Source organism: Vigna angularis, chromosome 10, assembly GCF_016808095.1.
Source record: "Vigna angularis cultivar LongXiaoDou No.4 chromosome 10, ASM1680809v1, whole genome shotgun sequence".
NCBI classification, from domain to species: Eukaryota; Viridiplantae; Streptophyta; class Magnoliopsida; order Fabales; family Fabaceae; genus Vigna; species Vigna angularis.
In genome coordinates, this window is record NC_068979.1 from 28166938 (window position 1) to 28181881 (window position 14944).

Consider the following 14944-nt stretch of genomic DNA (forward strand, 5'->3'; position numbering starts at 1 on the left):
TTATTTTTCATCTGAATTTTTAAATACAGTTATACTATTGGATACCGAAACAATTATTTCTAAAATTATTTTTTGAATTTGGAAAATGAAAATTCAAGTAAATTTCTATTAATGCAAGTTATGAATTGATTATAAAAATTCAGAAAAATTATTAAACTTAGTCTGTGACTACCAATCACAGCAGAAGGTGGTGCTTCTAGATTCTGATGGATTGGAATTGATCTCAACTCATAAAATTTTAAAGAATATCAGTGATAAAAAATACGGAACTAAAGAAACAACAGATAAAATTACTATTAAATGAGAAATTTATTAATTAACTCAATAAAAACTTGTAAACATAGTTCATATATACTAAATGAAACATTTTTTATGAAATGAAAATAGGTCAAGGCTTTCCTAGTATTTATATTTTAAGTAAATATATATTATTTTTAGACAATATTATATTAATTTTGAATATTGAATTAAAATCAAATTAATGTATTTAGTTTTAAACATTAATAAAAGGTCAAAAAATACAAACTAATTTCAAAGTAAAATACTCCATTAGATACATGTCAATGAATGCTGTAAATTAATTAACTCTTAATTAAATTAAGCCTTGTTGAACCCATCATATTTAATTCATTATATACCATGTTTGCAAGTGCTGATAAAAAAATAGCGGCCCACATTAGATACTTAATTGGAATTAATAACTTTTAAATAAGTTTCTCGATGTACAGTTATAAAATAATAAAGTAAAATAAAGGTTAGACAAGCTTTTTTTTTTTAATTTTAATAAAAATAATTTGAAGAATTTTATTCAACAATTTTTGAAAATTTTCTTAACACCTAATATTTATTAATCTGCTATTTTCAATATCTTCAGTCCTAAGTTGAATTAAAAAAAATTAAAACGCAATTCCTAATAATTGAAAATAATATGTGCAATGCACGTCAAAATACAGTTTAAAATACAGTTCTCATTGAGGATGATGTCAAAGGGATGGAGAAATGAACCTCCTACAAAACTTATCTACCATAAAGTGTAAAACATATATCAGCTTCATCTGAAACTGCCTAACCTAAATCATAATAAAGTACACCGATAGGGTAGAAAAATGGGCTATCCTAGGAAAATTTCAGATTAAAAAAATCAAAGTATGAATTTTCTCAGTTTAGCTGGTTCTACTAAATCACCGTGAGTGCCAAAACGAAATGGCCCTTTAGCATGAAACTTCACTTTCTTCCCGTGGCTCCAGCTCGTGGCTTACCTTTAACCTCAGACTCCTGTTCACATGAGAAACAAGGTTAGTCTTAAAATGGGAAAAAAATTTGAAATAAACGATAGTTAATATTTACAGGACACGAATGAAGCATCCCTCAACTTAAATGGGGTACCCCTCTTAAATGCGAGTTGATCATTGTTTAATCATATTCTAAGTGAAAGAATAACAATTGTTTCATTATGTTTCACTATTTTACATTCATTCAGTCTCATACATCCAGTGAGTTGTTCAATATGTTCATGGAAAGATCATACAACTCAAGCATGCATGTACACGTATGCATAGGCCTACCTGTGGTAAGTGCAAATAAATGTAGTTCTTCGCTGTAGCTGGATTGTGATTTTCTGCACCCTTGCTCCAATCATAACAAACCTAAATAAATGAATGAAGGTTTCAGAACCAAATAAAATTCAACGGATGGTTCACGTTTGTATGTCAACAAAAACAAGCTAACTTTATACTTTATTTTCCAAGCAAGTTCATAAAGTTGAAGAATGAAATGTGTGCCATACGAGCGAAAGCAAACAAGACAAAGACTTCAATTATATAGCCAAAACATGCATCTCAATCAGATCATACACACCACCGCATGCCACTGTCGGCATATAACCCAAATGGTATCCGTTATAACTTTATCAAGAATTTATGGGTCTCCGATATTTTCCGTTATCCAATATCGATAGCACTATTGAAGAAAATGATTGAACCAATTAATAAGTCCCTCGATCATGTACCTTGTCCATTCCTTCAATACAATTGGGCATGTGTCATAGGGTGTTTGGATTCTTGAGTTAATAGCAAATAATCACATGACTTACAATTGGGCATGTGTCATAGGGTGTTTGGATTCTTGAGTTAAAAGCAACTAATCACATGACTTTGTTTCCTTGTTTCCTATTCATACATTAAAATGAATAGTGAACTCATTACAATTGCAAATGATAATAGATCATACCCATGTGTGGATCCGGGAGTATATTGTTAGAATCATCTCTTGAATTAAATGGCGTTTTATATGTCCCACAATTGACAAATAATCTTATCTGTACAAAAACTAACAAAAAAGACTTGAACTGTTCAGTATTCGTTTATCTTTGTATTGTGTCTTTCAAGAACTTGCCACGATGAAAATGACCTTTTTTGTATAACACATGCTTGAAGTTTACAACCTCATGCAATAAAATTCTACTAAATAAATAAAAACTCATGATACACGTCATATATACCTAATATATCCATCATTTCACCAGAACTAGTTTTTTTTTTGTTAATGGTTTATTTTCTTGCATTCCAATAAATAATATCCAAAGCTCAAAATAGCCATGCAGTATTTCAATTGACATTTGTCAATTGTTACAATGCATCTAAAACTGGAGTAACAGGAGAGTCAAAAGGGCTTGGCTGATGGACTATGTTTTTGGATGAAAGATTGAAAATCAATCGAATCAAACACTTGTTGGCTAGGAGTTTCAAGCTTCGCTCGTCTTTCCAAGTAGCAATAAAACGAGCAATTTACCCTCAATTTAATTCAATATGACGTTTACAGACCCATTTTAGATTCCATCTCTAGGACTAGACGACTATATTCATGTCAGATGAACATGTGTTATGAAAAGTAAGTCGAGGCATTCCCAGTCTTGATTTCTTTTCTCTGGTCAAAAATAAATTTGAGAAAAACATAAAAATTAGGACCGATAATGGTACTAGAGATATGAACCATGAATTCTCCAAATTTCTGTCCCTTAATGATATTGTTCATGAACTAACATGTGCTAATACTCTAACAAAATGGGGCTGCAAAAGGGAATAATCATCATCTCCTAAAAGTAGCTAGAGCTCTCATTTTCCAGATATTTGTTCCTAAAACATACTAGGAAGAAATTGTGTGAAGCGTTACATATCTCATCAACATGTTACCCACTCATGTCTTAAGTGACATTAGTCTTACTGAACTGCTATTGTCTTTTGTTCCCCCTTCTCCCTTAGGCCCTGTTCTTTTGAGTGGATTTGAGAGGATGGATTTGAAAGGATTTGAGAGGATTTGAAGATAATTTTTTTTATCGTTTATTTGAGTGAATTTGAAGGTAAATAAAAGTGAATTTGGAAATAATTTTTTTTAATTTGTCATGTCAATACAATTCTATACTAATTCTCACAAATTTTATTTCCAAATTCACTCTCATTTACCTCCAAATTCACTCAAATAAATGACAAAAAACATTATCTTCAAATCCTCTCAAATCCCCTCAAAAGAACAGAGCCTTAGTGTCATCAATACTTTGTTAGGTCGGACTGTTCTTGTTCACTCTAATAATCCTAATTGCAATAAATTAAATGCTATAGCTCTTAAATGAGTCTTTATTAGTTATCCTTCTAACAAAAATGTGTACAAATGTTATCAACCTCCAAGTCATTTGTCTTTATCACAATGGAACTCACTTTTAATGAGACAAAATCCTTTTTGGTCAGCCCAGCAATTCTGGGGAGAAAAAACCTGACGCAGAGGATCTCTCCTTCCTATCAATTACTATATTTGCATTGCCTTTGCAGGGATGCCCAAGATCTCAGTCATGGAACCCGCACAAGCGGGATAGAACCAATTGATATGTGGAAGAAGACATTCTTTGGGGGAAAAAATATCAGGGGTGAGGAGCTCTGAACGTAATGGTAAATGAAATTCCTACCATTGATGCCAATGAAATTCCTACCTTAGTCCAATAAGCCATGAAAAGTGAACATAGGACTCAAGCCATGAACATAGTCGATGTGAATAATGTCTTTCTTCATGGAGCTTGAGAAAGAGAAGTGGACATAGAGATTCCTCTAGGATTTGAAACTCATAGTAAAAGGAATAAGGTATGCCTCCTAAAAAAGGCCTTATGTGGTCTTTAGCAATCTCCAAGAGCATGGTTCCTTAGAATATAAGCAAAGCTAAGGAGATCATGCTTTATTCATAAAGACGTAAACTTACTCTATTCATGACATGATGAAACCGAAAATAATGGCTTAAAATGGAAAAAGTGGCGACCCAGAAGATATATACTGATGCAGACTATGTTATTGACTAAACATTTTACCTTTTGTATGGTATGCTTCTAGGAGAAAGTCTAGTGACCTAGAAAAGCAAAAAGTAAGATTCTCGTTCAAGTATGGAAACTAAATTTCAAGTCCTTACTCAAGCTGTGTGTAAAAGCCTCTAAATGAAGATCATATTATATAACCTTAAAATAAAGGTTGACATCCTCATACAATTGTATTGTAGATAATAAGTCAGTCATGAACATTCCTCGTAATCTAGTACAACATGATAAATCAAACGTATCAAAATTGACAAGCATTTTATCAAAGATAATATTGACAGAGGCTGGTGATTACAACCCATGTCTATACGAGACTTCAGTTAGCAGCCATCTTCACTAAGGCACTTTCTCAGGTCAGATTCTAAGATCTTGTAGGAGAGTTGAAAATGAACTATAGTCATTTACCAACTTGAGGAACAATGTTGTAAATAGGAGATTACTAGGATAAAAAATATCTTAATATCTCAATAATAATTAGGAAAAATATTCCTAGAATCTACACATTTATTCTGGCAGGTTTAATTTTAATCTGAGAATGTGATTGTTACAAATAAAAGAGTTGAAAATGTAATTAGAATGATTGCAATTAATAAAAAAATTCTTTATTCCATCACATTATTCAAATGGAAGGTCATGAGAATTAAAGCGAAAAAAATAATAACTGTATAAAAGTGGAGAAGTATGATTCGTGAAAAAACAGAAAATGGAACATACCGCATAAGCAAATATGGAACCATCATTATTGAATGCACTGCAAGGTATGGGTTGACTACATCTTTGCATAGCCTGCCAAACATTAAAGTCTTGTAAGCATATGACAATAAAAACAAATACTCCAAAGGATTGAACGTATACAAGATGAACGTATCCAATCATAGCCTGCCAAACATATTATAATTGATTCTGTAAAATAGTATAAATACAGTGTGGTATACATTAGGAACATATACAATTCTATAAAAATGAATGGCTTGAAAGGAGAATAACAGTAATATCTTGGTTACCAGGTGTTTTAGACATACATACAGATAGGTTCTACTATGAAATAGGAGAAAAAAATATTACTTTATGCAGAAATTAGCAACAACATAAGTATGTTATGGAAATTCCAGAGATCAGTTTCAGAATGAAAGGACAAGTAAGAATAGAGTATCAAAGAAAGAAGGAACCTTGAGCCTCTGTTTACTGTCCTTGTCCCAGAAATTAAAAGCGCCATCAGATCCGGCAGTAGCAAAAGTGTGATGTATCTGAAAGCCAAGACATAAAATCAGATCTTACATAGAAGAATATTAAATCCACAGCTTGAAAATAAATTAAACTAATCTTCATGTTATATGGTGTACTACCGGATGGAAATTTAAGGAGTTGACTGAATATATCTCATTGTTCTCTCTGTGGCATTTAAAAGTAAAATTCTTGGTTTGTTGTGCATCATCCAGGTGATGTACTCCAACCCTTCCTTCTATTGAGCCAACCTACAGAGAAATAGTGTATAGTCAATACTCCATAATTCCAGCAGTTCAGATTTTTAAAGCAAAAAATAATAATTTTCAACAAATATACAGCAAGGATTTAACAAGAATAACTGCAGGAAAAAAACAAAATCATAGATGTGACAGGGGAGACTAGTTAAACTCAGAAACGGTATTAATGTCTGAATTTGTATATGTAATACAAGTCAAATATATTTGTATATGTAATACAAGTCAATTATAGTTGAAGGAAAACATGGACATGTTCAAGAGAACACAAACTGAGGGCAAGTGAAGAAAAAGGAAAAGTGAAGAGAAAATGAGAAAATTCAGGAGTCTCGAAGTGGTCTAATCACCTAGATACTAAACAGAATCATGATTTGTAATGTGTGTACGCTGCAGAATATATAGGAACTATATAGGAGACTGTTGAAACATCATCAATGAAGTTGTTGTGACAATTCATAACAGCATTGCATCATAAACGGAATCAAGCAATCACAAATGATAAGTACCAAAGTACTTGGGGAACCCACACTCAAAAGCAAGCTACTAAGAGGGGAGAACCAAACATTTAAATACTCCACCAAGCATCCCATACTAGTAGATGTGAGACTTATGCTTCCCATAATACCCAAGTTTGTGTCCCTAATGATGTGGATATGAAGAAGATGATTCTAAAGAAACGTCACAAATGTAGACTTAGTGATGAATGCATGTAAAGGGAGGATCTAAAATAGTTTTAAATAAATAAATTCCAGTAGAATAAAGTTTATTTTGTTTGTAAAATTTTAGAAATTAGAAGGCAAGGGGGTCTAAGCATTAGAAGGCAAAGTAGAAAGAAGAATTTTGAATCCTATCAAGCCCAAAACAAGTATCCAAATTCTCAACCAAATGGTTGTACAAAGAGGCAAGGAGTGCATGCAAGGAAGCAAAAGAAGCATGACCCTAGCATAAGAAGCATGTCTCAATTTTAAATTTTTAAATTTTTTTCCCTCCTGCGTAATTCAAAATTTTGGTCACATGTTAGGCAATTCTAGGTTTCGATTTGCATTTGATTTCCAGGTGTGTTTACATTTTATCAGGATTAGTATTTTCAGATTCAAAGGTTATAAATAGCCTACTCATTCTCCTTGTAAAAGAACTTTTGGAATATATTGAATGAGAGTTATTTCAAGAACATTTGTAGAGTGCCTTTGAAAGAGAGAGAGTTCCCCTGCTTTGGTCTTATCTTTAGATTATAGGATCAAGTGGTGAGTCAATTCAACACTTATCTTGAAGCTCCTTCATGTGATGTGGCGTCCTTCATCAATCCAGAAGTCCTTCTCCTTCATTCTTTTCTTTGTTTCCATTGAGTTGCTGAGATGTTCTTGTTATTCCCCTTCTTGTTTCGTTTGTATTCTTATTCTAAGTTTATGTTCATCTTCTCTTTTTAGGAGCATGCTTTCACACTTAGATTTCAAGCTCAAATATTTTTTATATTCTTTATAAAAAACTTGGGTTCAAATTTCTCAGATTTGGAGATATTTGTTACTTTATCAGGAAAACCTTGCAAGGAGTAGCATTTCTCTTTCTTAAGTATTGCAGCATTCTCTTAAAAAGGAGTATTGAGGATGACCACCTCTACCACCACATCCTCCTGTATTGCTACTTTATCAGCCCTTACATAAGATTCAACTGCAATAAGAAGATTTCCCTTATTAGGAGTTAGAACACAGAGAACTTTTGTTGTCAAACTCACCACTGATCAAACTTCTTGGGTAGAGAGAATCTGATCACAATGATCATAGTTTGTATTCATGGCACAAAATATTATCACCATGTACAACTAGTCCAATATCATCTTAATTTCTTCTAATGAATTAGTTTGCAAGAACATATTCACTTCAACAACAGCTTGAGCTTCCTCGCAATAAAGGTCATATCAAGGTTTCATTAAGAGATGCTAGCTTATTAGGAGAATCATAGAGGCGTTTGCTACTAGGACCTGTTTCCATCAGAAAAGTTCAGTTTCAAAGTGGTCATGGTATCCTGAGCAAGTAACCCATAATTCCATGGAGGCAGACCAAAACAAATAATTCTTCCAATTAAGTCTTGCACTTGTAATGGTTGGAGTAGCCAAAAAGAAAGGAGCAGAACCTATTGAAGCCATTTCACAAAGGGAGAACAGTGAACAAACTTGAGAACAGACAAGAGAAACCCTAAAATCATGAGAGCATGTGTCCCAACACAAAGGTACGTTGCAATAGTAAAATGAGGTCAGAAACAGAGATAGAAGAGGCCGGAAAGTCAAACAGAGGTGCCGTTGAGTAGTTCTGAAAACGAGAATGTGGCACATGAAGGATACGCACCACAAACGGGATGCGCATAGATCAGCACATGACAAAGCATAGATGACCAGTTGGTTGAACAACCTCCAGGGTTAGGAGGCGTTCCTCAAGGCACACCAAACCCTAACTTGTTTTACAAAACTGTATCAGATGGCAGCAAATATGCTAGCAACGACAGTCAAGAGCAGTGACGATGATGGCAAACTTTGCCAAGACGATGAAGAAGACAGCACAATCATACCCACTTTCATACCAACTTGAATAAGATGGATAGTGAGCACGGTGTATTCAACCTACACTGTTATGCTTTTTATTCATGTATATATATAGGATACAAAAAGAGGCAAGGCACTTGCCTAAAACCCTAACCCTAAAGCTGGTTACACACAAAAGAAACATTAATAAAATAACATTACATTTCAATAGGCATGAAGTGATACACAGGAGGACTCGACCACTTTAATACCATGTAGAGAATAAGGAGTTTTGGAGAAAATTGACTTGAGAGATCACTCTCAGTTGTTCTATTAGTGTAGAAAAATATACAATCTGAAATACGAAAGGCTGACAAGAAAATGTATAGACTAGGACCCTATAATATGGTTGATGGGTACAGCAAAAGACAACAGTTTTATAAGAGATATTCTACAAGATAATAATAAAAATTTTCTCACATTGGCTGCATTCTCAAACCTAGTACATGTCCAGTAGTCATGGGTATGTACCAGGAGGTACCACAAAAATTCAAAAAAAAACTAGATACTCTTTTTGATAAGTTGTGCCCTTTTGTATTTTTTTAACATCCTTCAATTTGATCATGTTTGTATACATATCTTCTTATATATGTATATTTTGTAAATTTATATCCTAGAAACTTGAAATTTTCCATACAAGCAACATAGGTTTGAATCCTTGAGATGTAGGGGATCTTCAAAACATTAACGTGTAAGCCTAAACCAAGTGCCAAATTGCCCCATATCATAGCAGTAATGAGATTAAATAAACTAAAGAAGGAAACAATAAAAGTTTTATTAGTGTATTTAAATGAAAGTGAGAGCTGAACACATACCAAAAAACCTTGTTGATCTGGAAAAGCTGCAACACATCTTGTCTGATATTTCAGTGGAGATACAATTCTCTTGTATTCAGTCTGTTGAGATTTCAATATAAATTAGAAGAATAACAAATATCATTGACATTTATTGAAATCAATAACTCCTCATATATCAATATGGAATCAACGCTTCTTAATTCCTCCTTGTTAAATACGTGTAAAACCCAAAAGAATAGACCACGTGAATACAAACAAATCATATGAAAATAGCAAGAAGAGTTGGAAAAATAACTATATACATATAGGGGCCATATCGCGTGGAGGATGCTTTTAACGAGAATAGAAGTAAATTTAGGTCATTCAGGCACACATGGATAGTCACTAATCTTTTAAACTGATTTTTGGATTTCAATATTGACCATGCATTATAAGATCTAAAGGAAATACCTATTCTTCTCATTACGAGGAAAAGGGCCTCTCCCTGTTACATCCCTGATATATAAATAAGTATATGTATACACAAAAACACAAAGGGAAAATAAAATGGTTAAATATGGGCATTCATATTCAAACGAGTTGCATTTTCATGGGTTCATTTTATATTTTCAAAACTTTCTTCAATTGCTGTGATGGCCTATAAGATAAATTCTATATTTTCTCTTGCTGACTCCTGAAAGAGATACTCCTATGGTGTTGGTTACTTGGTTATCAAGATAGTGAGAACAATAAGCAAATTTTAACAGTGTGTACAGAACAATTTAACTAATTTTAGTGCTTTTCTAAGGTGTGATAATACTGAGTAAAATTCAGATGATCCTGTTCCTGTTAAGTGCACCGTGCACCGTGCATCATGCACTTTACAGGTGAAGGTGGTAACAATGTAATATTGTGTTTTGCAAGTTCTTGTACAAATCTAAACCATTACACTTGCAAGGAGCAGAAGTGCCACAAACAGATAATGCACATTTCACATGATGCAACAAAATCATATACTGGCCAATGAAGAAACAGAGACTTGGGCCAGCTCATGCCCAATGTGGAAAATAGGCCAAAGATTTGGAGGGTCTACTATAGGAAAATTAGACTTTCAAGGAGCAGAAGTGCCAAAAACAGATAATGCACATTTCACATGATGCAACAGAATCACACACTGGCCAATTGAGAAACAGAGACTTGGGCCAGCTCATGTCCAATGTGGAAAATAGGCCAAAGATTTGGAGGGTCTACTATAGGAAAACTAGCAACAGACTTAAGGGTATTGAGCTGGGATGGTTGGCAGGGCTTGATTTGTAATCAATTAGTTATATTATAAGGAATAAGAGGAAGGTGGAGAGGTGGGCACGGGATTCAGTTATAGAGAAGAGTGAGATCACTGAGAATATTCTCTAGTGTGGGGATCCTGTGGGTTTGGGCTGATAAGACACCACTATCAGATTATCTTTCATTTCCTGTTATTTTATTGTTCTAAAATATCAATTACAGTATCACACAATGAAGCTTGCACTTCTGAACCTATCACTAGCATTCATGTTACTCAAATTAGACAACAGTAATAGAATTTCTAGTCGAAAATTCATATCCTTAGCAAAAAAGTCAAAACTTACACTACGATGCCAACCTATTTCATACAAACCTACAAATAACACTGAAAAATAATTTAGAAAGAAGAATGAAAGATTACCTGAGGATTTTGCAAGTTGAAGACAATCAGATTTCTATCTGCAGTTCCCACAACCATCAGAGGATGTTTGACTGTTATTGCATAACACCGATCAGGAAGTTGTTGTGTATGCACTGGATTTGGTTGCCTTGTATCCCAATACCTAAAATAAGGAAAGTGCAGTTTAAAATAATTTACTAACTAGTTAAAACTTCAACATAATCCGCCACACATGTAACATGAAAAGGGATTAGTACAGAAAACCTCATTTTTTACAACTTGAAGTTCTCAACACAAGTGTCTCAATGCTATCCAAATAAATAATAATAAACTTCTTAATGATAAAACAAAAGAAGGAAATATGGTAATTTGCAAAAGCCTCACACCAAGATCCAAGTATTTAGTAATGATGCATAAAATGGTTACTATATCTAAACTTCACTTTCAGCAAGTTCATGAAAAAACAGAAAGTGACAATATTCGGAGATACTGTTCCAAATGAATCCAAACATTTTGATATATACATTTCTAAATCATAGTTATTCTATTTGTATGCTTCCTATCCTATCCTAATAATAAACATATGCACACTACAATATTTGTAATCGAGCATGCAATAAATGGCCACCCCACCAAAACATTAACAGAAAGATGTAGTTTCTGTGATCCCAAAGCAAATCAGGAATTTTTCAAATGATCATAGCATGCGTTACATTTAACTAGTGCAATTTACATACAATACGGGTTACATTGTTGCACATTTTAAAAAAAATGTTCTCTACTAGCTTGAGCAACATTCATCTGAACTAGGCATAGCAACCCCCAATAGGATCATTGTTGAAAGAAATTTTATTTAATTAAGAGGCGTACACTTTAGAGTGACAAAAGGAAGACCAAGGGCCTCAACTCCTCAAGGTAAAACACTCTTTTTCCCATTCATACACCAAACCTAAAGAACGGCAATGTTTACTACTACCATCTACAATGCAGACATAAGCCTCCTAATCCCCTGCCAACCTAAAATACAAACTAACTGTCATGTCACCTCAGCTAGCTCAATGTAGAGCCCCTCTTAAAGCGTGTTTATTTCACCTTAGTGGACAAAATAAAATGCTCTTTCGTACCAACTTACTGACACATTTCATCCTTCTACAGTAACACAACATCACTAGAAACCCTCTAACTTTCAACATGCAGAAAAATAATCAAGATGCATACTTCAGGGTCTTGTCCCAGCTTCCAGTAGCTAAAAGATTCATCTCCGGTATCCAGGCAAGATCTTTCACAGGTGCATCGTGCATGGCAACAGTCATTGGTTGTCCACCAGAAGTAAGTGGCCACATCTTGACCTGCTTGTCGCAGCCCCCAGAAAAAACGGTTGTTCCATCATCCTTCCAAGCAGAACACAAAACCTACACAAATACAACAAACAGCAGAATCAAAAGGTGCCCCCAATGGCCAATGCCACTTCAGTCCCAAACAACAATAATTAACAATAATCCATTTTTTCTAATAAAACCTATTGGAATTTTTGGAGTTCAAATTCATTACCGGCTGGTCATGAGAAATGGAAGCCTTGGGAGTACTGGAGACAACAGTCCCATTCCTTGTTATCTCCCAACAACGAACCTATCAAAGTAGAAATTGACAGAAAATTAGAAACACGATTTAGGGTTCTTTGTCATGTCTTTATATTTGATAATAAACAAAAATTAAACTAAAAGACTGAGAAGAGGAAACCTGATTATCCCATGAAGTTGCGACGAGGAAATTGGCCTTGGGACTGAATGAAAGACTGGAAATTGAATCAGAGGGCGGTTGGGCCACCTGAAATTTTCATTTTCGAGGGGGAAAAACACTGAATAACGAAAGTGACAGATTCAACGCTGAAGTACGAGAATATTATTATTATTATTACCTCAAAGGATTTGTTGGGATTGGTATTTGCGGCTCCGAAGGTGGACATTGTGATGAATGTATAACACGGAAGGAGAGAGAAATTGAGGGGTGGGACAGGAGAGTGAAAGATTAGAACTGAAAGCAAAGGTGCTGCGGTGCATAGGGTTCAATGAAGATGGTTCACACTAGCATTGTGCGCATTGTGCTTACCTAAACCGTTTAGGGACAGGCTTAGCTTCGCTTGTTTTCAACTGTTGGATTTTTATAATTTTTTAATAACATGTGTCGTATCTTATATATTCCACCAATTTATCTTGAATAATAATAATAATAATATTAATTAAAATAGTAATAATAATAATACTATATATATATATATATATATAAACTTTAACATTATCATTTATTATTAATTATGTTTCAGTAGAATAGTTGAGGCCGAGATATAGGTATGATGAGTTCCAGTAGTGCAATTATCCTCACGTCTTCCTCTTACCTAGAACTCTTTGAGGGAAAATGGGTTGGGTACCTGCAAAGGCACTCTGACGCTCAAGTCAGAAAAAAGGGATTGACAGAACCTTTTTCAGTTCAAACGAAGAAGAAAATCAATATTCTCTTTCTTAATCTCTCTCAGGAAAAAACGTACCTTTTTTTCTTATGCTTTTTCATATTTAACCTAACAATTAAAATAAACTGTTTACCTAAAAATCCGGTTGGTTAGAGAGCTTGACCATCTGGAAAACACAATCGTTATGTCGTGCTTGATACTAGGTCAGTTGACTCCGTGATTTGCGATATTATGGCCAGATATTTCTAACCGCTTGTTCTTTAGTTTTCTTAGGATTAATATGTCAATTTTGACTAAAATTGACCGAAACATTCTTTAGTTCAATCAACAGACGATAGTTAGACAACGATCGCTGAATGATGATTGATGCCAAGAGCGGCGATGACAGACATATGATATCCCTGAACGATCGTTCTACCTAATGGGTGGACGATCGTTCAGGGATGACCATAAGATAGCTCGCCATTGTGTGCTTTATTTATTTATCTTCAGTGGTCGTCTGGGTTACCAGTCGATTGGCTTAGATATCTTACTATACAAATTATAATTTGTTTCTATATTTAAATATAGGTTTATGTAATGTTTAAATTTATAATTATTTTTTAATGGTAAGAAATAATTTAATTATTTACTTGTTCAAACATAAATACAAAATAATGTTTTAAAATATTTGTAATTTTTATGAACTTTTTTCTTTTTATATTTGTGTAAAAAATAATAAAATACATTACTGAATTATGTTTTTTTAAAAAATCAATATTCACATGTATTGTTTGATTACACTCATGCAAAATAAGGTTACAACTTTTCGTGTATAATGTTAAAAAGTCAATGTTAAAAATGACTCGTAGTATTGTTGTAAATAAATGTAATAACCTAAACGTTTTAACTTAATGACGTATGAAAACATCACAACCGACATCCTATTGTATCTTAAGTAAAAATATAACGTCCATGTATGTAACCGTAGATGTCCACAACAAAATAATTTTATCTCAAACACTCTTATATTTCCCACGGTTTCATTTTTCAAGATGAGTTTTTGGATCCTTTGTAAAATTTTCACATCCATTCACCAAAGTTTTGCTTCCCTAGAGAGTTTTCATATTGATAATGTTTTGTCTCTAAATTTCTATTAACTTCTTCAAGTTCACAAAATCAAGGTTTTTTTTGTCATTGATTCATCATCTTTATAAAAAGTTTTGGTGAACCTTGAGGTAACCAAGCTATATAAAGTGCATTTCATTACTCTTATGGTTTACCAAACCTCTTGTTACCTTGAACAACACCAAACAATGGTGCACAATGCACCAAAATAGATTAAAACTGACTTGAACAAAATAAAAAAATCTTATACCGAAAATGAAAATTTGAATAGATTTAAGACTTGAATCAGAAATGAAATCTTTACTCATATCACCAAGGCTAGAATATCATCTTATTGCCTTAATTGCTTGATATATAGCCACACAAGTCTCTCAACTCAAGCAAAACAATATTCAAAGCTTAGGTAGATTTAAACTGAATGAAAATAGTGATTAAAAATTGCATCAGAATTTTAGCTCATGCACATGACAATTAACAAAAACATAATTGGATTCAAAACA

At 33.5% G+C, this 14944-nt stretch overlaps 1 protein-coding gene across 2 annotated transcripts; it reads right to left on the reverse strand.

Moving 5' to 3' along the window:
* Positions 1 to 889: 889 nt before the first annotated feature.
* LOC108336098 (protein RAE1) lies at positions 890 to 13015 on the reverse strand. Of its 2 annotated transcripts, XM_052870123.1 has the most exons (12): positions 12789 to 13015; positions 12611 to 12697; positions 12422 to 12499; positions 12089 to 12282; positions 10892 to 11033; positions 9226 to 9306; positions 5701 to 5829; positions 5524 to 5601; positions 5069 to 5140; positions 4352 to 4389; positions 1566 to 1646; positions 890 to 1275 (listed from the first exon to the last, which is right to left on the reverse strand). In XM_052870123.1, the coding sequence occupies exons 1-12, from the start codon at positions 12834 to 12836 to the stop codon at positions 1212 to 1214; spliced, it is 1092 nt and encodes a 363-aa protein (XP_052726083.1). In that variant the 5' UTR covers positions 12837 to 13015; the 3' UTR covers positions 890 to 1211. The 2 variants fall into 2 exon arrangements, with proteins under 2 accessions (XP_052726083.1, XP_017427916.1); XM_017572427.2 differs by lacking the exon at positions 4352 to 4389.
* Between the last annotated feature and the right edge of the window lie 1929 nt (positions 13016 to 14944).